Raw genomic sequence first — 23,004 nt, 5'->3', positions numbered from 1 at the left:
TTCTTCTGTATTAATTGGTTTGCATTTGGAAACTAAATTATTTTCTCATAGATTTTTGAGAATATTGCTGCATGGAATTTGACACTAATTAATATTGGGGTGAAAAAATATAAATGATGCAAACTGAAACCTGAGAGTAGAATCTAGATTGTTGAATCTTCCCCTTTACTGTATGGATCCACAGTGTTTTCTTTGTCATATTTTGCAATAGCCACAGCTCACATCAAATATGTTTTTAGCTTCCTCTTATCAATTTTGGATTGATATGCACTTTGATCACTTTGGCAATACATGGGAATTGTAAGCTGCTGTCTAATAAAAATCATACCAGCTAAGAAATTTAATTAATTCTACTTTGCTCCTATTAAAGGAACAGTTCTTGCAAAAAAATTCTTCTAGCTATGATTGCATTAAGGAACAAAATAAAAATGGTGAGTTTTGGTGAGGTATGGCTATGTTCACAGATAGATGAAATTATTCAGATACAGACATGATTAAAACATTGACAGTTATTGATTACAGTGAAATGTGACATTTTAGGATGAACAATCCTTTTTACAGATTGTAAAGTCTTCACTTTACAGTTCCAGTTTTGGATCCACTTCTGATCTGCAGTCTGAGAGTTGTTCCTTAAAATATTTTCATGGTGGATATACTTGGAGAATGCAAGAAATAGTAACACTAATTTTGGCTACTGTCACGGTCATCTCTGGTTTAATTTTTTTCTAGGAAATTTCATAGTTGCAGCTTTTTGTTCTTATTTGCAATTTTCAAATCAGGGCTAAGTGGTGGGCGGTGCTTGGAGATGAGTAGTTTGTTTGGTTTTGGAAGCAAGCCTGCCAATTTAACATGACTGCTTCTGTTTCTATGGTCTTTAAGATATGTTACGTGCATCTTCATTATAGCTATGAGCAGAGCATGTATTTGACTTCATAACATCCAAACATATAAAATATTTATGTCAGTTTTATGTCAGTTGAAGGCAATTTGGTTATAGCTGTTTATTAATTAGGAGTATGACAATGCCAAAGATCTGCTGTCCTTTGTGAAAGATCTATCACAGAATATTTGTGCTTTTATAGCATGACCCTGAAAATGTGAAATGTTTTTTTTGTTTTTTTCTCCCAAACAGTCTACAAATGAGTGTTGTGTCCAAAGACTAAAATGTCAGCTGTTTGCTTATTACTTTTCAGTGCACACAGCACTTGATCATCACTGCCTTGTGCACTGTAGAGCAGAGAGCCTGTAGAGCTTGAGTAGTATGTGCCTCGTATGAGGGCAGTGCTTCTAGGAATCCTTTTCACCTTTCAATCCTTTGTTAAATGTCTTGGATTTGTGTTTCTTGTTCATCATCTGAGCTTTCCCATTTGTGAGATCTCATTCGCAGTCTATTAAACAGTGTAACTGTGAGGAATAAGCATAAATTGTAGGTGGGTAAAACCAACAGGAAGTATTTTGTTCCAAATGTAAACACCTGTTGTATAGAATGGCAGGGCAGATGGGAATAGGGCTGTATAGCTGTCTGGGAGTCCTACTTCCCATAATAGAGAATTCTACTGGAACAGAGAATGGAAGAAGGTAGTTTCCATAATTCTCACACTACCCTATCTATTCACACAAGGTTTTTATACTGCAGAAGAGGCTTTGTTTATCTAAGGGTTCCTAAATTTGGAATGTGTTTTTGAAGGGTTGCATTGCTGATATGACCCAATAGCTCTTAATCATTGGTGAGAGTCATCTGTCTGTTTATTTGAAGGAGTCATGTTAATCTGATGTTTATAGAACATAATTGTGCTTTAATTCTGCTGTATGCCTAATTTCTCAGCTATCTTTAATTGAGGAGATTAAAAAGGGAACTGAGTGAAGCTGAAAACAATGGTTCAATCTGTAAACTCTAGAGCAATATATGGAATTGTTAGGTATATTTAGGCTCCAGTGGAGCTGTGGATATAAATTAGAAATTGCATCATTCTTCTCTTGATTATAAAAGGGTGCTGTATTTTCACCTATTAAATAACACTTCTTCACTTGTATCTCATTATAGATGCATTTGCCTTTCTAAGAACATGATCAATGGAGTCCTTTTGAAGTTTTAAGAGAAATTACTTTGGTATCTCTAAAATAAAAGGGTGAAATATTCACTTGGACAGTTGACTGTGGACTTTGGAGAAAAACACTTCCAGTATCAACCCAGAGTATGGCTTGATAAAGTGAGGGGACAGTAAGAAGGGGGAAACTACAACCTACAGTGAAAACAGAGTATGGTCTAATAGGACCATAGTTCTGCACCCAAACCATCAATTTTCACAGAAACTTCTATTTTTAAATTGTTGCCAGGCAAATATAATTTGTCAATTTAAAATCAGTCTGCATGTATATTATAATATATGATATTATCCTAGGCACTATAAAATATATTACAGAATTATTCCAGACTACTATCTAGAGTGTTAAGATTTGATTGCTGATGAGGAATTTTGTGAAGAAGGAAAGTGGATGAAAGGATGTGCTAACTACTAGAAGTTCAGTTTTGCCTAAAGCAGGAAATCATCTGAATGCATTTCCATAAAATTTTTCTCTTCCTTGTTTAAATTTTTCTATTCAGTCTTTACTAAATGTTTGAAGTGATACAGTATTGCGTTCTTAATTGGATTATTTTAAAGATACATCAGGAAGTATCTTCCACTTGCATACATTTTCCTAAACCCATACAATGGGCAGACTGAAATATGAAGGGACAATTGCACATATAATTATGGACTACAAAAGGAAAAATCCATAATATTTAGATTGTTAAATGAATGTATAATCTGTGATTTTTATTTCAGACTGTGAACAAGTACAGCCTCCACTGTGGCTACAGACTTTAATGAATGCTTGCAAGCAGGCAAGCGATTTCAGTGTTCAGGGTGTTAGTATTTCCCTCGTGATGGACTTGGTTGGATTGACTCAATCTGTTGCTCTTGTCACTGGAGAAAATCTGAACAGCGTGGAAACTGCTCAGCCTCTTAGTCCTAACCAGGGAAGAGTGGCTGTCGTCATCAGACCTCCTCTTACTCAAGGCAATCTGAGATACATGGCTGAAAAGACAGATTTCTTCAAGGTTAGATGCAGTATCTCATTGCTGTTTTCTTTAGACTTTTCCTGTCTGGTGAAGAATAACAGTCTTGGCCCCTTTACTGTTCTTGGTATTGTAAAGCAAATTTTCTTGCTGAATATTTTGATAACAGTTGTAACCTGTGCTAGAATCTAAATTAAATACACAGTAAGTTTTCCTGCCGTGATTCTGTTACTGACCACTTGTTTGAAAATCCTTGTTTAAATTAATATTTTAAAAATATAAACAAAACTTGATTGAATAGCAACATTAATCAAAAAAGGTAGGAAACTGAGATGTGCATAGTGTAGGACTCTGGTAAACAGTCTTTGTATTTGTGTAATTTATGCAAGAAATCTTTTGCAAAAGATAATCAGCAGCAGGGTATATTATGTAGTTAATTATATTTCAATGAAAATTTATTTCTGTTTTAACTCCTTAACAGGAATTTTTTATGTAGTAAGTTGTTGCAGTGTTTCAAACAGATCCTTCTGTTCATACAAAAGGAACCATTTTACAGATTGCCTCTTGGTCATAGGGTGTCATCAGATGTGATGTCTCCCACTGTTGCATGGAGCAAAACAAGGCATGATAGTCATTCACTTGTGTCTCTTTCAACTTCTCTTTTCATGTACTAAGCACATAGCTTTAACTCTTTGGGACCAGCTGGGTGATGGAACTCCTCAGCATCATCAGAAGAGTGTGGAGCTCTTCTACCAGCTGCACAACCTCGTCCCATCTTCTAGCATTTGTGAAGATGTTATTAGTCAGCAGCTGACTCACAGAGACAAGGCAAGTTGTTCATGTATTTACTTAAAGATGAGTAAACTATGTAACTATAGAAATATATTTAGAAAAAGGACTTGGTCCTTCAGAGGAGAGTATGAATAACTTCAATATTGAAAAAACGTTGCCTTATATTGTTTCAAATGTTATTTTAGGTCTGTGATGAGCCTCTAGTTCCATGCTAGACAAAGCATTCCGCAACAGACTTAGGCAGGAAACTTTATCTCTTATCAAAAGTCATGTGATGCTTCCCAATACTTAAAGCATGTGCTTAGTTTTTGCTGTTGTTAGAAGGAGTTCTTGTCATGGCAGGTACTTCACTTATTTTTTTTCCTCACCTAGAAATTTATTTCACATAGAGGCTGTCAATTTGACATTCGAGTTGAGGTGTTTGCAGTGCTTTAAATTTCAGGTATATGAACTATTCTCACAGCCCCAACAGTATGAATGGTGATGACTTGCTTACACACTCTAGCAACTCATGGTTGTGTGACTTCAGGAGTGCTTACCTTATTGCCGTTCTACCAGGGTTACTAGGTCAACAAGAGTGAATGTGAGCCATGTGCAGCAGTGTTGTGGATTATTTTCCTGTGAGAAGCATTTTTTTTTTCTAAATACAAGCGATGTTTGCTTTACTTTCTAGAATGCTGCTGTCTCCCTTGGTTTTTGGTTTTGGTGTGAAGACGTTGTTTTATTTTTAGTTTGTTTAATGTGAACTGTTCGTCTTTTGTGTAATTTTCATAGCTTTTACTTAAAGTTTTCATTATTATGGCAGATACTGGTTTTATAAGCTGTTGCAATGCTTCTTAAGTTGTATGATGTAAATCAAGCCTGCAAGTATGCCAGATTGTCAGTGGTTTTAACAGTTTTTGGTTTTGTCTCACCTCGGTTAAAGGTAAATATACCTACTGTTTGTTTCTTATAACCACATATTTTAAGAACAAACAAGTGAAAATCTTTGTCCTCTTGTCTCTGCTTATCATCTAACAATTTAGTTTAAGCCCTTATTGTACTTGAAAGTAATTTTGATTATTTATTTGATGTAATTGTCCTGATTGCTGTGCTTTGTTCACTCCTACAAATGCTGACTAGCTTTCTTGTCTGTTGGGTGAAGCTGTTTTTATACATGTGTTCAAATCATATCATGACATTTACTATTGTTCGCAGCCTTGCTGGAATAACTCTTTGCCTTGATCAGCTTCAGTAAACAGAGAGAGAGAACAATTGTTACTTTACACAATTTTTGCCATGAAATATCCCGAGTTGGACTTCAGTCATCCTTGTGGGTGCCTTCCAACTCAGGATATTTTATGATTCTATGAAATATTCTACATATTATTACTGGTCATTAGAAGTCCTTTGGGCAGTAAGCATGTCCTATTTGTCCAATTTGTTCCAGAGCTAAATTTGACGTGTTAGTGAAGAACTCTGTCTACATGTTTACCTAGAAAATTCTTCTGTTTCTTTCTAGCATGGTAATAATGGAAGAAAAATAAGTGGGCTAGAAAGAGACAGGCAAAACTTTGAAACTAAGCCAAGATCAAGATAGGGGAGGATCCTTTCATGGTACTAAATTGCTCACAGACACCTGTTGTTGGCTATTTTAAGATTAGAAAATAGTACTTGAATGCACAGTCAGAAGTTAATTTCATTATATCTTATATCTTTTAGGATGGTCTGTGACTCTTTCTTTTTCCAATTATTGTCGTAAGTTGTTACATTCTGCTAGATCTAACTTATAATTTGGCCCACAGAGAGTAAGAATGGAAGCTCATGCCAAGTTTGCAGTGCTATGGCATCTCACACGAGATCTTCATATTAACAAATCTTCTTCCTTTGGCCGCACCTTTGACAGGTTGGTGCCTGCAAGTGTAATTGAGTTGAAATAATTTTACTTCAAAATCTTTGATGGTATTATACTGGCAACATAGGACATTTAAAAATAGAAGAACTACAGCTGTGAGAGCAGGGAAGAAGGATAAGAAATGAATTTGTGTTAGACAAAATAGTTTTCACAGTGATGATTATGTAAGCTGTAAATTTTTCTGGAAACTATAAAGAGTGGGAAAGGAATGGTCACAATATTCATTGACCATCACTGTGGTATATATTGAGCTTAGTATCTGAGGTCTTGCTGTGTTTTGATAAAAGCAAGCAGGAGACAGAAGTCAACCCAGAATTGAGTTATATGGAGTAGAAAGTAACAGTAAAACTTAACAAAAAACCTTGAGAACTAAATTGAAAGCAAGTGCTAAAATATGAGTTCTTTTGTTTAATCTGTATTTTGTTTAAGACGTTATTTATGGCAAGCAGCAGAGGATTTCTGTTTCGTGTTGTGGTATCGGACTATCTTCTTAGAAAAGACTGAAGATCCAGACTCTGAACTAGTCTTGTCCTTCTCAGCTAGCACAAATGTTGTTGAAAAGTGTTTATTTAGATTTTGTATTGCATACTAAGCTGTAGAGAGTAGAGTAAAAAGGTTGTTATTTCTGTCTTATACTGTCACTTATTGCATAAGGGGTGGTAAATTCTGTGTGTACAGCTAAAAGCCTATGAATGTGTACTACTAGAGAATGTAAAACAATAGGCAAAATTCAGAGTCTAATATGTATATACTGTTTTTCCATAAATCTGAAAAGGATTCTCAAGGCTAAAACTGTTAAAAGAAGAAAATAATGATAGTAGAAATGGCTGAATTGTCAAGTATATTTCTCTTCTCTGTTCTTGAAGACAAGATCTTTGAATGTTTTCATTATATCCTTGTGAATTGGCTTTTAAAGTTGTATATTTTTAATGGCATGCCAATTAAAAGTCAACAAAGGTTTGTTATGCTGATAACTGTACAAATACTTGATCTGACTATACAATTGCTACTATTAGAGCAACTGTTATAACTGACTTTGTTAGTAGCTCTTCCTGCCCACTCCTTCATTAGACTAGACTAAAATATAAAGATCAGGTTCAAAGTTTTGATTCCAAAAAAATACTGCTTTATGTGGAGAAGACACTGTATGTACTGACATGAAATATGTCAGTATGTACTGACATTAAAATTGGTCATATATCAGATTAAAATGGGATTACTCTGTGAGTAGTGTACAATATCCACTAGATTCAATCTTCTTTCCATTCTAGATCATTGTTTATCATGCTGGACAGCCTCAATAGCTTGGATGGTTCTACCTGGTCAGTGGGACAAGCCTGGTTAAATCAAGTGCTTCAAAGACATGATATTGCAAGGGTTCTTGAACCTTTGCTCCTACTGCTTCTCCATCCAAAAACTCAGCGAGTTTCTGTTCAGCGAGTACAGGCTGAATGTTACTGGACTAAATCTCCCAATCACCCTGAAGAAGAAAATGAAAAGCAGTTCATGCAGAAGTTTAGCTGTGCTGATGGTATGTACACAAGAAGACTGTAGGAAGGTCCCTAATTTCTTTGCTTACTGTTTACATGCAGTGTTAAAAACATAGTAGACATTTTTGAGGGTAACTCAAAAAAGTGTTGGAATAGCTATGGCTTATATTTCCATTTGTGTGGTTTTTTCCTAATTCAAGGTTGTGTGTCCCAAGTACTGTTTGAAGTTTTGTTGTTTCTAAATTAAAATGATATGCAAGTATTTTAATGCAGAGCATTTTCTTACATCTTACTGAATCTTGGTAGAACATAAGAAAATGTCTTGAAGTTTAACCAAGAAATTAAACGTTTTTATGAATTATGACCACTGACATGAGGCTGGCTGAAAACCACGTACCAATAGGTTTTGAAGGTGTTTGCATGTATTGTGTAATTTTAGTTTAGAGTTTACTAATTATTTTTTTTGTGAAAACTAAAGCAGATAAGACTGTACGATGTTTCATAGAGAATTACGTTGTTTTGCTAAGGTGTACTGCTAAAATAATTTTGCTTTGTTTTTGTGAATGTGTCATTTGCTTATTAACATATTTTTTCAGCTGTGAACTGGAAAGACACTATTTACCATGCCTTTCTAATTTGAAGTCTCAATAATAGTTTCAATTCTAAATTTTAATTCTGAATGCTTATTCTGAAGAACAAAATCTTATATGTATGCTTTTCTTTGTGTTCTTCTTCAAGCATTCTCCCACATGCCTGTAAGCCAAGGACAACTTATTATACCTAAAGAAGGCAATGAGAAACAACTTGGTGTGGATGAAATGGAGAACTTCAGCCTGACTGTCAATCCTCTGAGTGACAGGCTTTCCTTGTTAAGTACCAGCAGTGAGACCATACCAATGGTCATGTCTGATTTTGACCTTCCTGATCATCAAGCTGAAATACTGCAGAGTTCTGACTCTGGCTGTTCTCAGTCATCTACTGGAGACAACATCAGTTATGAAGTGGAAACAGAAAGCCTGAGTGCACAAGATAGCTCTCAGACTCTGAAAGAAGACTCACCTGATGAAATTGTGCAACAAGTGGTTACAGATCTTATATGCAAAGTTGTAAGTGGTCTTGGAGAAGAGATTGAACCAGTTAAAGACAGTCTACAATCTGAGGATGCTTCATGTAAATTCAGCTCTTTGGATAACTCTGTAGAGGTTAGAAAAAGTGATGATCAAAATATTCAAAGTAGCCAGAGTAGTTTACTTAGTAATGACAGCTCACAGTTACTATCAGCCTCAACTGAGACTGGACTTGAGAGTTTAGGAGATGAAATTTCAAGAAATAACTCTTCACCTTGTATTGCAGAAAGCCAGCAATCTTTCTCTGATCTCACTCTTTCTTCCACTGAATCAAAATCTAGGAAACGTAGCCACAGTAGTATTCAGTTCAGCTTTAAAGGAAAGCTGCCAGAAAAAATGTCAGAAAAAGAAACTATTGTTAAAGAGGCTGGTAAGCAACCAGGTGCAAAACCTAAGGTAAAAATAGCCAAAAAGAAAGATGAAGAGAAGAAGAAAGCACAAACAGAAAAGCTTAAACAAACAAATGTCTTCTTTAGTGATGGTCTTGATTTAGAAAATTGGTACAGTTGTGGAGAAGGAGAAATTTCAGAAATAGAAAGTGATGTGGGATCCCCAGGAATGCGAAAATCTCCAAACTTCAATATCCATCCACTGTATCAACATGTGCTGCTTTATCTCCAGTTGTACGACTCTTCAAGGACATTGTATGCTTTTTCTGCAATTAAAGCCATTCTGAAAACAAATCCTTCAGCTTTTGTAAGTGCCATCTCCACTACCAGTGTCAACAATGCATACACTCCACAGCTTTCATTGCTCCAAAATCTTCTAGCCAGGCATCGAATATCTGTTATGGGCAAGGATTTCTATAGTCACATCCCAGTTGATTCTAACCATAACTTTCGGAGCTCTATGTACATAGAAATTCTTATTTCCTTGTGTTTATACTACATGCGGAGCCATTATCCAACTCACGTTAAAGTAACCTCACAAGACCTCATAGGAAACCGCAATATGCAAATGATGAGTATAGAAATTCTGACACTTCTCTTTGCTGAGTTGGCAAAAGTGATAGAAAGCTCTGCCAAGGGCTTTCCTAGTTTTATTTCAGACATGTTGTCCAAGTGCAAGGTTCAGAAAGTGATCCTGCATTGTCTGCTGTCTTCTATCTTCAGTGCCCAGAAATGGCACAGTGAAAAGATAGCTGGAAAAAACATAGTGGCTGTAGAAGAAGGCTTCTCTGAAGACAGCCTTATAAATTTTTCTGAGGATGAATTTGACAATGGTAGTACTCTGCAGTCACAACTTTTGAAAGTACTTCAGCGGCTGATTGTGCTGGAACACAGAGTAATGACTGTGCCTGAGGAAAACGAAACGGGGTTTGACTTTGTCATAACAGACTTGGAGCACATTTGTCCCCAGCAGCCGATGACTTCTCTGCAGTATTTACATTCCCAGCCAATAACCTGCCAAGGCATGTTTCTCTGTGCAGTGATACGAGCTTTGCACCAGCACTGTGCCTGCAAAATGCATCCCCAGTGGATTGGCCTTATCACATCTACGTTGCCTTACATGGGAAAAGTTCTTCAAAGGGTGGTTGTTTCAGTGACTCTTCAGCTCTGCAGGAACTTGGATAATTTAATTCAGCAGTATAAATATGAAACAGGATTATCTGATAATAGGTATGTGTATGTAGAGATATATAATCTTTTTAAGTTTGTTCGGTTGTGTTGAATTACTTTACTGTCAGATTAACCTATTTTAAAATGAATCTCCTCTTTAAGGCCTCTCTGGATGGCATCAGTCACTCCCCCAGATATGGTTCTCACTTTATTAGAAGGGATCACAACAATAATTCACTACTGCCTCCTGGATCCATCTACACAGTATCATCAGGTAAACTTACCTGGGTATCTGGGAAGTTCCTAAGCAGTACATGTCCAATCAGGGACTGTGATTATGTTAATAGTTATGAAGATCTGAGTGACAAAAATACCAAATATATTGTCTTAGCTATAAATATGGGGGGTTTATTGACAATACACATATTTCAAACAGAAAAACAAGTTTCTATGGATGATAGTCTTAAAAGAATACTCTTACATTTGTTTGCTTATTTTGTTTGTTTTTAGTTACCCTGAAATAACTAAAGTATTAATTCCTTAACTTTCAGACCTCTAAAATGCCACTTTTTAGAGCTGCCTTTGTTGTGTTCATCTTGCAAGATGTCTAAACGTTATCTTTTGGCTCCTTCTGTATATTCACAACTTGTCTTTTTAACCAGTGTTTTTAGATCTGATATTCTGAGTGTGGTGTCTGTTAAGAATTTGGTCCAGATTCCATAAGAAGCTTCTGCCCCGTTTTCTCAGTAGTTTTGGTTTTGTGCTTTTTTCCCCGTTCTTATACCCCTTTGCTTTCCATTAATTTAAAAGTGACTGAAAAGTGGGGTTTGTTTATGTGAGTAAATTATTTTGCCTAGAGTATTAGCTACACTTAAAATTCTGAAATAATTGTTTTGCAAAGGTATCGGCAGAGGATACAAAAATGATTGCTGTAGACATGAGGCCTCACATATTAAGAGTACATTTGATACTGCACAGCTCAATCAAAAGATTCTCCAATATTTTAATAATCTCAAAACCTTTATATATTGTAAAAATTACTGAAAAACTTTTGAAAAACAGTTAGGATTGAAAGCTCCTGTTTTAGGTAAGTCTAAATTTACTCTATTATAAATGTGCTGTTTATGTAGATATTTAGTCCTCCTTTCCTCTCCTCTCCCACTAGCTTTTGGTTAATGTTGATCAGAAGCATTTGGTTGAAGCACGCAATGGGATCCTGTCTATCTTGCATATGATCATGTCTTCTGTGACTTTACTGTGGAGCATCCTGCACCTTGCAGATTCTTCAGAGAAAACTACTGCTGCTGCTGCATCCATTACCACTATTAATCTTGGGTCAACTAAGGTCAGAACATTAGGGATAATATCATTTAAGTTGTTCATTAATATCTTTGTCAGTTCCCTTCCCTTAAATCTAAATTGAGTTTTAATACCTTTGTCCTCATCTACTCACTCACCTCACGAACAAGGCTTTTATAAATGGGTATTGAATATGCTTTTAAACTAAAATGTATCAGTTCAATGCAATGTGTCATCTCTTTGCTTTCTGCAGAGAGAATGTTTTGAATATAATGCTGAGGTGCTTATCTAAAGGAATATGTGTTCTGCTTTCATATTTCAGAATTTGAGGCAACAGATTCTGGAACTTTTGGGTCCAATTTCAATGAATCACGGTGTTCACTTCATGGCTGCTATTGCATTTGTATGGAATGAAAGAAGGCAAAACAAAAATACTTCTAGGACAAAGGTATGTTTGTATCACAGTGGTCACTTCAAAGAGTGGTAATACCTTTAAGTGGTTTAGTGTTAGGAAGAAGAAAATTCAGACAGCCCAGTGAAAAAAATACAATGATGTATGGACAATATTTGTATTTCTAAATAGCAGCTGTACTGTCAGGGAGGTACCACTTGAGATTGGGATAATCTTCCTGAATTCTTCAGGGGAAGAGTAGGTGATACCAAGTCTCTAGATAGCAACTGTTAGTTGCTATCATTTTAATGCCATGAGGACAGCTGCCTTAGTTTTAGCATAACCATTGTCTGTGATAATAATCTGTGACATACATCTGATTCTTTTAGGTTATTCCTACAGCAGGTGAAGAACAACTTCTGCTGGTCGAGCTGGTTCGCTCTATCAGTGTTATGAGAACAGAGACTGTCATACAAACAGTGAAAGAAGTTCTGAAGCAGCCTCCAGCCATAGCAAAGGACAAGGTATGGAAACTGTAGAGATGCTGTTGATTTATATGATGTCCTCTTAATGAAGCTTAGAGCACTGATGATATGGGTTCTTCATTGACAAAGCTGAGCAGCACAATGGGAAAATTTTCACTATATCTAAGAGGTAAATGAAGAGAAGCATAACTTTACAGAGGGATGTCTGAAAGGACATTTTTAATATTCTGTTAAGTTATATGTTTAGACACTGCAGCATCATTATAGCATTGACAATTTTACCCTGGTGAGGGGGGAAAAAAAGCCACTTCTTTCTGATGACACAGATTTCATGTCTTTTTCTAGAAACATCTTTCACTGGAAGTCTGCATGTTGCAATTTTTCTATGCTTACACTCAAAGGTAAGAAAAGAAGCTAAATTTTATTTCTGTCATCAGGAAGCAGATGAACAATTTGAATATTTTACATCTTTGTGTCATAGGATAAGGAATAGTCTGTGTAATACAAATAGTGAAGAAAGAATGGGTTTGAACTGTAGGTTCATTAAGAAAAGGTCATTTATTTTGGGAGTTCCTAGTACTGCAACACCTTTCTTCCCCCACCTAAAAATCCTGCAGGTAATCTGCTCCCTGCCCAAGGATCTTAGTTGTGCTGTAACTTATTGGTGCCACTCCAGCCTTGTAATGAAAAATGTATCTTTTGAGAATACTCTTCTTCTGCCTTCATCTGTTTCTTAATGACTTGATGTAGCAACCTAGTATTAAAAGAACCTATAAGGATGTTGATTCCCAATATCTGACAGGAGAGTTGTGAGGTAGAAAGAAATTGGGGGAATACCTGAGGGAAATGATGTTCTCATCAATGACATTGCTGCTCTCTCTCCCTTAGGATTCCAGTGACCAGCTTAGTAGACAGCTGGGCAGCACTGCTGCTTCTGTTAAAAGATTCCATACAGGTTGGTCTTCCAGCCCCAGGACAGTTTCTCATACTTGGGTAAGTGCTGGTGATATTTGGAATTTCCAAATAAGCTCAAATGTAGGTGTGTGAAATTATACTGAAGTGTTAGTGTTTTTAAATCTCTATCTCCTACTTTTGACTGGTAGAGTTATTGCCTGAGTTCTGTGGGTCTGACCAAATCAGTTTCTTCTCTGAGGAATGGTTACATGTATTAAATTTGATATTATGGTATGATATAAGCCATGACCTTCCCTTAATGATTATTTCAGTGATTCAGGCCTTTTAAGCAACAGATGTAAGTTTCTGATTTTTCCTAGAAAATAACAACAATTACTATTTCTTAGGTATTTGAAGCCCACTAGAATGGGCTGACTTCTCAGCATGAAAACAGTTTGTGGACTGTTAGAAATGTAATTTTGAATATGATTTTCTGTATAATGCTTCAAGGATCATTTTCTTCAGTATTTTATCTTCCCTAATAAACTGTCTCTAAAGCTATTTTGTATATAATCAAGTGAAACATGTTCTCAGTAAACCCTTATGATCAAAATTAACCTAAGGAACTTGAAAAGATGTTTCCTGGAATATTGATAAGTAGCAATCCCTGAGGGTTTAGTGAATGAATATTGTGCAAATAAATGTCTTCAGATTTGTCCTAACTCTGGAAATTACTAAATAATGTATTGTGAGAAGAAAATCCATACTTGCTTCTATATTTTTTCAGCGTTCTTAATGAGTTCATCATGAAAAACCCGAGTCTGGAGAATAAGAAAGATCAAAGAGATCTACAGGTAAGAAATGTCTTTTGAAAATATTGAACAATAAATCATAGAATGGCCTGGATTGGAAAGGGGCCTTAAAGATCTTCCAGTTCCCAGCACAGGAAGGATATTGACCTCTTGGAGCAAGTCCAGTGAAGGGTCACTGAGTGATTAGAGCAATGGAGCACCTCGCTTAAGAGAAAAGGCTGAAAGAATTGGGTTTGTTCAGCCTGGAAAAGAGAAGGCTTCCAGTACCTGGAGGAAGCCACAAGAAAGACAGAGAGGGACTATTTATAAGAGCATGCAGTGACAGGACAAGGGGGAATGGCTTCAAAGTGAAAGTAGGTTTAGATTAGATATTAGGAAAAAAATCTGTACTGTGAAGGTGGTGAGACACTAGAACTGATTACCCAGAGAAGTTGTGGATGCCCTGTCACTCAAAGTGACACTGAAAGTGGTTTTAAGGCCACTTTGATGAGGTTCTGAGCAACCAGGTCCAGTGCAAGGGGTCCCATATCCATGGCAGTGGGGTTGGAACTAGATACTTGAACGTACTAGAATTATTTGATACCAGTTCTGTAGTCCGAAATTACTCTTTAAAATCATCTTCTTATATTTATAATGTGTTGAAAAAGCTCTCATTTTTTGTGGAGTTACTAATCACTGATAATATAGAAATGATTTGAAAGCAATTCTATATTTGGTTATGTGGATTTTCTACATGTCAGGACAATGAATACAGCCCTTCTGCACAAAGTTCTTAAAATGCTTGGGGTGTTTTTTCTACCAGGATGTAACACACAAGATAGTGGATGCCATTGGGGCAATTGCTGGTTCTTCCTTGGAACAGACCACTTGGCTAAGACGAAACTTGGAGGTTAAGCCTTCCCCCAAGATTATGGTTGATGGAAACAACTTAGAATCAGATGTTGAAGGTAGTTTCATTTTAATCTTTATTATAATGCCAAAATTACCAAAGAGGACAGCTTTGCTGTATTTGAATACATGTAAAATTCTTCAGTATTGTTCTAGCACTAGTGTGTCTGGCAAAGCTTGTGCATCTTCAAAATACATATTTTAAAAATATACTGTAAGGTAAATAATGGCTTGAGAAAACTAACTTTGGACTTTTTTTTTTTATATTATCTTCATTTAGATATGCTGTCTCCAGCAATGGAAACTTCAAATATAACTCCATCTGTTTATAGTGTCCATGCATTGACCTTACTTTCTGAGGTAAATGTTTCCTTGGAGATAATGAATACTAATTATAAACTTCTATGTTATGAAAAGCTTTGGACTAGATGTGAATGGATTCTGGGTCTTGTAATGTAAAAGTATATAAAGCTTTGTTACTAACCCATTGAGATGGATGAGGTGTAAAGCATTGGCTTTCAGGTGTGTAGTACAGCCAACTTTTTTGATTGTGAACTTTGTGTGTTTATCTTTGTGGTCCATCTTATTTACTGCTGATAATTGCAGTCAGTCTTTGAATTTTTTCTTTGTTTGTAGTTTATTCTCTAGAATGCTTTGACCAGCAGCTTGCACTTCCATGCTTTTACCTTAATGTGTTATAAAAAGGATGGAATCTTTATACTCTGGGTTTTGCATGGTACCTGAAATTTGATCACTTCTATCATAAACTTGAATGTTCAGTAAGAACATTATACAAAACAAATGATGAATAGTAGATAAAAAGCAATTTAAGAATGCATTGTAACACGTCTTCCTCTTCTTTTGTAGGTTTTGGCTCATCTCCTGGACATGGTTTTCTACAGTGATGAAAAAGAGAGAGTTATTCCTTTGCTTGTAAATATTATGCACTATGTTGTGCCCTACCTCCGTAATCACAGGTACCTTTAGTTTATTGAATTGATGTAGATGTCTACAGCCAGAAGAAATTTGGATGGTGACACTTAAGTTGAAATGATAAGGATTGATGTCTATCAAACTTTCTATAAAGCAACAATTCAGAACTGGTTTATGTTGACTTTTTTTTTTGTTTAGTGCTCACAATGCATCCAGCTATCGAGCTTGTGTCCAGTTATTAAGCAGTCTTAGTGGATATCAGTATACGAGGAGGGCATGGAAAAAGGAAGCATTTGACCTCTTTATGGATTCCAGTTTCTTCCAGATGGATGCTTCGTGTGTTAACCAGTAAGACTTTCTTACTGCTTATAAATTACAAATTTTACAAATTTTTGGCCCTTACAAATTTTATGTATTCCATTAACATATGGGCCAAAATTTCCCAGCAAACCTCTGTTGAGAGAAGCAGAGATTTTCTGTGGTTTAGGTTACCATGTGAAATATGAAACATAAGGTATATTTCTATACACAAATCTATTTTAAAAAAGAATCTTAAAATTGAAAAAAAAAATTCTGTAAGGAAAATGTGGTTAGCATTTTGTAGAAGCATAGAATTATTTGCATTGGAAGAGACCTTAAAGATCATCTAGTTCTAAACCCCCTGCCATGGACAGGGACACCTTCCACTAGACCACGGTGCTCAAAGCCCCATTCCACCTGGCCTTGAACACTCTTAGGGGTGGGGCATCCATGGCTTCACTGGGCAACTTGTTCCAGTGCCTCACAATAAAGAATTTCTTCCTAATATCTAAATTCGCCCTCTTTCAGTTTAAAGTTATTCCCCCATGTCCTGTCACTTCATGCCCTTGGTAAAAAGTTGCTCTCAGCTTTCTGGAGGCTCTTTAGGTACTGGAAAGCTGCTACAAGGTCTCCCTGAAGCCTTTTCTTTTCCAGTCTGAATGACCCTAACTCTCAGCCTATCTTCATAGAGAGGTGCTTCAGTCCTCTGATCATCTTTGTGGTCTTCCCATGGACCCCTTCTAATGAGTTTGCATCCTTCTTATGCTGGGGGTCCCAGAGCTGGATGCAGTACTCCAGGTGGGGTCTTACCAGAGTAGAGAGGCAGAATCACCTCCCCTGAACAGTTTGCCACCCTTTTGGTGCAGCCCCAGATGCAGTTGGCCTTCTGGGCTGTGAGCACACATTGCCAGATCAAATTCCATTTTTCATCCACCACCAGCCCCAAGTCCTTCTCCTCAAAGTTGCTCTCAATGCAGTTTCTGCCCAGCCTGTATTTGTGCTTGGAATTGCTGTGACCATTCTGCAGAACCTTGCACTTGTCCTTGTTGTACTTCATGAGGTTCTCATGGGCCCATTTCTCAAAACTTTCAAGGTCCCTCTGGATGGAATCCCTTATTTTCTTGGAGAAGGGGGTTCAAGATACATAGTTTCAGATCAAACAACATCAAGTAAATGGTACCTTCTGAAGCAGAGAGCTTGGATTGGAAGCCTTAACCTAAACTGAAAGAGCAGAAAAAGCTCTGCGAATGTTCCTGAAAATGCTTGTTTTTTTCTTGCTTTTCTGATTTGTGTACCATTTCCCTCTTTTAGTTGGAGAGCTATTATGGATAATTTGATGACACATGACAAAACCACATTCAGGGATTTGATGAGTAAGTATTGATATAATAGTGACTTTTCTGCAGTATAAACATTAAATAAATGAAAAACAAGTATCTTGAAGAAAAAACTTGTTCAACATCTATTCCAATTTGATTTATTTAGTCTTTTTCATGTTCTTTTCAGCTATTTGTTTCTGGAGAGCCATAAATAACGAAGTGAGAGAATTTGATAGCATACTGGCACACAGTGAATTTTGCCTATATGGAAAAGCTGTTTAAGCAGAGTGGGTGGGTGTGGTATTTGGTTTTGAAGATCAGACACCAACTCTGCTTAAAATAAACTGATTCTGCACATTTGAAATTTCTGAGCATCTGTACATGCAAATTTTATTTTAAAAAATGGCTAATCTCCCTCCTAAAAGCCCCTAAATCCAGCCAGTATTGTGTATACTTACAAGTTTTCTTTAACTTGTATTTTGAATTTCTGGTTACAAATTCAAATTGCAAACCATGCATCATTTTAACATCTGCTTTCACAAGAGTTATTTGTGCCTTGAAGTGAAGCAGAAGGGAAATTCGTGAGCTCTTCTCTGCACTTTCCCTTTTCTCTTTCAGCACGAGTGGCTGTGGCCCAGAGCAGCTCCCTCAATCTGTTTGCTAACCGAGATGTAGAGCTGGAGCAGCGCGCCATGCTCCTCAAGAGACTCGCCTTCGCCATCTTTAGCAGTGAGATAGACCAATACCAGAAATACCTGCCAGACATACAAGGTCAGTAAAAATGTATGATTTAGTGGACTTCTTTAGGTTAACTGTGGAATGCCTGTATGACAGAGTAACAGCAGGTTAAATTTTTATCCTGGAATATCACTGTTTCCATAGCTGAAACAAAGTTTGCAGATTTTGGTTAAAATGTTTTAAGTCTTAAATGACTACAAAATATGCAGAATTTGTGATTGCCAGTTGACTTTAATCCAGATTATTTCACTAATCTGTCATTTTATCCCTTGATCAATATCCTTGGATACCTGCACAATATGTTTTGACATGAACATCTGAGGCATAAACACCTATCAATTATGGATAAATAGGAAAACTGACCTTGACATTTTGAATTCTTGACTTTTTTTGCTGGTGTTTTTTTATCTGTTCAGTTTATCTGTCTTATTTATTACTGAAGTTTATTTCTTCCAATGACCTTAAGAGACTGGGAATGGGAACTGCTTGGATCTTTTTTTTAAGATGATGCAAATAGTTACAGCAGCAGCTTTTAGATGTATCATCTTTTCATTCCACCAAAGGGACACTTTGGTCTCTTCTTCTATCTGGAAAATGAGTTGCATCATCTTTTTTGTTTCATTTGTTCCGGGATCTATTTTTTGTAAAGTTATTTGGTTGGTTGGTTGGTTTTTTGTGTTTTTTTTATTTCCAGTCAAGTCAGTAGCTGAGATTACTATGTTCATGGTATCAGGTGGTTTTGCTGGTCTGAACTGCAACATGCATGGTTGTTGGTTTGACTGAAAAATTTCTTTATGTATCTGCCTCTATAGGTATTGAATGCCTAGAGGTGATCATAGTTCAAAAAACTGTGCCATCCCTTTGTAATTTCTCATCTACTATGATGGGGCAGTGTTTTAATAATAATAATAATAATACATACAAGTTGTTCAGGCTTTTGTGATATTGTTTGGAATCTGTTAACTCTTCTTGTTATAATGGTTGAAACTCTGCATAAGATGAGCAAAGTTCCCAGATGCACTATTGCATTTATGTAGAGAACTTAACCCAAAATAGGCAACTGCACTATTTAGAGGTTTTTCTCTTTTGTTCCTTCTTTGGTGGAGTGGTTATTTTTTATGTTGACAGAATAAAATCAGTAAAGTAGTGGAACAGTAAGATGGCAGATACATAAAATTGGGAGTAAATGAGGGAAGGAGAAAATTCTCATTGGAATTACTCTGAACTGAGGGACCCTTCTTGGCTTCTTGTTTCAGAAAGGCTGGTAGAAAGTCTCCGGTTGCCACAGGTTCCCACCCTTCATTCCCAAGTGTTCCTGTTTTTCAGAGTATTGCTTTTAAGAATGTCTCCACAGCACCTTACCTCACTTTGGCCAACCATGATCACTGAACTGGTGAGTTGCAGGTGTCTTTCATTATTTAGAAGACTGGTGCATATCTGAGACACAACCTCATTTCTCCTCAAGATTTTTAAGAAAATCTCTTCTAGAGATTGTGCATATAAATGTGCAATGGACACAGATTGAAAGCTGACTTATTTTCATAGTCCTGATGTCTGGTTTTCGTGGTGAAATTGAGTATCTGTTGGCTTACACTGTTTCAGCTGTTCAGCTGTCTCTTGAATTAAATTTGCATTTGCCTTCATTGTTCCCTACTGAATCCTACTTCAGTTTCTGCTTATGTATGTGTACCCTCTCCACCATTCCCACCCCTGCTCTTCTTTTTCAGTGTTCCCTGTTTCTACTTTCCTGGTCATTCTTCTTCCAACAATGGGGATGAGAATCCATGTAAAGGAGTCAGAATCCATGTTTTATTGGCAGTTGGTGGTCATTCAGGTCACATTGTGGCTAAATTTTGTGACTAGATTTATACAAGTCTTGGCTCAGATTTCTTCTTTCTTGTTTTACTCTTCATAACAAAACAGTAAAAATATCTGTTTCCAGAGCTTCTACCTGCAGAATCTCCAGTGTTGGCTGTTTGACACACTCTTTTGGGTTTCAGCTTTGGCAGTGGGAACGGAAGAGAGTGGTTGGTGCATCCTGTGATCCATTTGGCCTGTTATTCAAGGAGTTCCCAAGGGACTGAATAACAGAGGGAGCAAATCATAATCATTGCTGTGATGATTATTTTTTTCAATCTGCAGGTGCCTAACCTAGCCCTTGAATAACCATAGATCCAAGCAATAGAAGGAGAAAAGCTATATGAAGTATTTTAAAGATAAAGTGTGTTGTATTTACAACAATAGATGCATTTAATTTTAAGCCTGTCAATACTATAAATACTAGAAAACCCATTCTACTCAGTGTGGTCTTCTGATTCCAGTGCTGTACCCTGGCCTTTGCACAAGTTACCACAGTCTTGGAATTACTTTCAGTTAGTAGGACTGTGTTGCTTCTAGGAATTCCCACCTGAGCCTGACTGCTCCATTAAATGGTTCTTTATTCTCATTTCGTTTAGGTCTTGCTCTCTTTCTAAGTAGTGGAGGGGATTAGCCTTTGAGAGCTTTCCTGGCCATAAGAGACAGTTCCTTGTGGCCTTTGTATTACTCAGGTTATATAAGGGATGAAAGAGCGTTAGGGTGCCAGTGTCCACTCATACAGGAGTGGAAATAAAGCTCCAAACTATTTGTCTAAGGCTTATTACTTAGGCCTTCCTATAGTGTTTTCCTGAGTCACCATTAAAAATGGTATTAAAATGTAGCATTTGATCTTTAGGTGCAAGTGTTTTTACTGATGGAACAGGAGCTCACTGCTGATGAAGATATTTCCAGGTAAATGCATAAATTTCCTGCTTGTTAAACTTTGTAAAAATCCCTTGGTATGCTGATGGGGAGTTGAGTCATTCTTCAGAATAATTTGTCTTAGAGTTGTTGAGCTCAAACGAGAAGGACAAGTAAAGGGTAGTTCAGTCTGACTGCAGTACAAGGGACAGATTGTTCAGGACAAAACAAAAGAAGTCCTGCTGTCAGATTGCTCATAAGTCACTAAGGTAAATTGTATAATACAAGTGTCTGAGTTCTCAAAGTGTCTGCCTGACTAAAATGACAGTGCTGCTGCAATTACATTATGCATGACGTGGCTTATACCTTTTCTGTGTCATACACTTATTCTAAATAAGACTGATGCACTTTTGTCTAAATAAAAGTATAGTTTCTTCTAGTATTAGAAAAGTGAGGTAGATAATTTTTCTTTTTTTGGTATCCACTTTTATCTCACCTACCTTCTGTACAGTGTGATCCACTTTCAGTCAATGCTAGCAGCAGAGGCAGATTTCTCAAATGAGCCAGACTTATTTGCCCAAGTTTTGCTCACTTTTTTCCTAGGTTCTCTTTGTGTATTTGGAGAGTTTTCCCCTCAAATAAAGTAATATCAACATGACTGGCAATTTTAAACTTTCTCTAACTTGAATATCTGGGAACAAGATACAGTGCAACAAATTTATTTTATATTGACATTTTATCACATATATATGCATACAGAACTGCACTCATAGCACAGCCTTGTGTTTGGATTTGATTTATGAATTCAGGATTATGCTGGTAAATAAAGGGTTGTGTGTTTGTAAAAGCAAGTAAGAAAAATAAAGTTTTCATTGTGGCAGAAGGTTGTTATGACTCACTTCCCTGCTATAATATATTTTAGAACTTCTGGCCCATCTGTTGCTGGTTTGGAGACAACTTACACAGGCGGCAATGGTTTTTCCACATCCTACAACAGCCAGAGGTGGTTGAACCTGTATTTGTCTGCTTGCAAATTTCTGGACTTGGCTCTAGCTTTACCATCTGAAAACCTGCCTCAATTTCAGATGTGAGTAGAAGACATTGTCATTTAAGTTTTTGGATGTTTCTCCATGCCTCTTGGTAAAATTCCAGTGTATAAAAGTCTTTGGTTTTCTGTTTCCCTTCTTTTTTTTGGACAGCCAGGGCAGCCCATAGTTTGTTCCCTCACAGTACCTGAGTAGCCCCCAGGGCAAATGATGCTGCACATCAAATTAGCTCAAGCTGGTTTGATTTAGCCTGTGGCAAGAGATTTGCCACACTTGAGAGATCATCAGTAGTAGTGATTTATTCAGTATTTTATTTTTAAAGTATTTAGTTACAGTAATGCCTAAGAACTCAAAATACACCCACCCATCTCAGTGAGTAATGCATGAGATCAGAGGCCTGCATGTCATCTCAGCATGACTTGCTTAAATTACTCTTGCACAGTCTGTTTGGAAGAGGTGGCAACAAACCTCCTTAAAAAGGGGATCCTATAGGTTTTTATTGGTCAGTAGTAGGCATGTGTGCAAGCTGCTTCCTCGGTGCCTTTGCAATCCTGTTCCACTGGAAAAAAATGAATGCAGAACAACTGTGACTCTGTGAGGGCTTCTGCCCTGGCACAGCTCCGTAGACATTTGGTCACCCCTAATTATCCTGTAGTTTAAAGACACTCATGTGGGTTAGAGGCTGGAAGGATTTGCACACATTGTGTCAGGTTGTGCCCTGTAGCATTTCTAAATCTAATATTGAAGGCTTTTTCACTTATCTTATTTTCTGGGGATGTAGCTCATAGTTTTTGTCCAGTTCTCCAAGCTGTTCTAATCCTTGTAATTAGCCAACCATTTTATTTAGGTCATTACTGTCATTTCTGGAAAGACAATATATGCTGAATAGTCATACTGTTTACTGTGCAGTTCTCATGGAGGCTTGGATTGAAGTTTTAACAACAGAAACTTTTATTTCCTTTTGTAGTTTATAGTACAAGTAGCCAGTCCTTGCAGTGCAGCAAGGCACAGGTAACAACAGAATGGTCCACTTGGTTTCACTGGGCTAAGAATTGGTAAAATAAATGAGTTTTTATTATCAGCATGGTATATTGAGAACATTTTGTGTGTGCATGTTGGAAATATGCAGCAAAATTTAAGCAACGTGTATTTTATAATACAGAACTGCGTTCAGTTCTCTTGTACACAGTGAGGATGTGAATACTACTGGTTTTATCTTCTCTGCCTTGTCTTGTTCTTGGCATCCTTAAATAAGATA

At 36.8% G+C, this 23,004-nt stretch overlaps 1 protein-coding gene across 6 annotated transcripts in view; it reads left to right on the top strand.

Moving 5' to 3' along the window:
* DOP1A (DOP1 leucine zipper like protein A) overlaps positions 1 to 23,004 on the top strand; it is a 60,708-nt gene that overhangs the window by 32,635 nt on the left and 5,069 nt on the right. For 5 of the 6 annotated variants that reach the window (XM_069011245.1, XM_069011246.1, XM_069011244.1 and 2 more), the window contains 21 exons: positions 2,829 to 3,103; positions 3,737 to 3,889; positions 5,638 to 5,738; positions 7,019 to 7,278; positions 7,976 to 9,983; positions 10,086 to 10,197; positions 11,089 to 11,268; positions 11,545 to 11,670; positions 12,003 to 12,137; positions 12,444 to 12,499; positions 12,987 to 13,091; positions 13,780 to 13,846; positions 14,607 to 14,751; positions 14,973 to 15,052; positions 15,560 to 15,669; positions 15,824 to 15,973; positions 17,237 to 17,298; positions 17,863 to 18,015; positions 19,239 to 19,375; positions 20,696 to 20,751; positions 21,623 to 21,787. In XM_069011245.1, the coding sequence (XP_068867346.1) occupies positions 2,829 to 3,103; positions 3,737 to 3,889; positions 5,638 to 5,738; positions 7,019 to 7,278; positions 7,976 to 9,983; positions 10,086 to 10,197; positions 11,089 to 11,268; positions 11,545 to 11,670; positions 12,003 to 12,137; positions 12,444 to 12,499; positions 12,987 to 13,091; positions 13,780 to 13,846; positions 14,607 to 14,751; positions 14,973 to 15,052; positions 15,560 to 15,669; positions 15,824 to 15,973; positions 17,237 to 17,298; positions 17,863 to 18,015; positions 19,239 to 19,375; positions 20,696 to 20,751; positions 21,623 to 21,787 (4,636 nt within the window). Of the gene's footprint in view, positions 1 to 2,828; positions 3,104 to 3,736; positions 3,890 to 5,637; positions 5,739 to 7,018; positions 7,279 to 7,975; positions 9,984 to 10,085; positions 10,198 to 11,088; positions 11,269 to 11,544; positions 11,671 to 12,002; positions 12,138 to 12,443; positions 12,500 to 12,986; positions 13,092 to 13,779; positions 13,847 to 14,606; positions 14,752 to 14,972; positions 15,053 to 15,559; positions 15,670 to 15,823; positions 15,974 to 17,236; positions 17,299 to 17,862; positions 18,016 to 19,238; positions 19,376 to 20,695; positions 20,752 to 21,622; positions 21,788 to 23,004 lie in introns of those variants that run through there. The other variant, XM_069011247.1, reaches the window with a different exon arrangement.

Source organism: Aphelocoma coerulescens, chromosome 3 (genome assembly GCF_041296385.1).
Source record: "Aphelocoma coerulescens isolate FSJ_1873_10779 chromosome 3, UR_Acoe_1.0, whole genome shotgun sequence".
NCBI classification, from domain to species: Eukaryota; Metazoa; Chordata; class Aves; order Passeriformes; family Corvidae; genus Aphelocoma; species Aphelocoma coerulescens.
The sequence above is the reverse complement of the archived record's forward strand: the minus strand, read 5'-3'. Positions and strand labels throughout refer to the sequence as shown.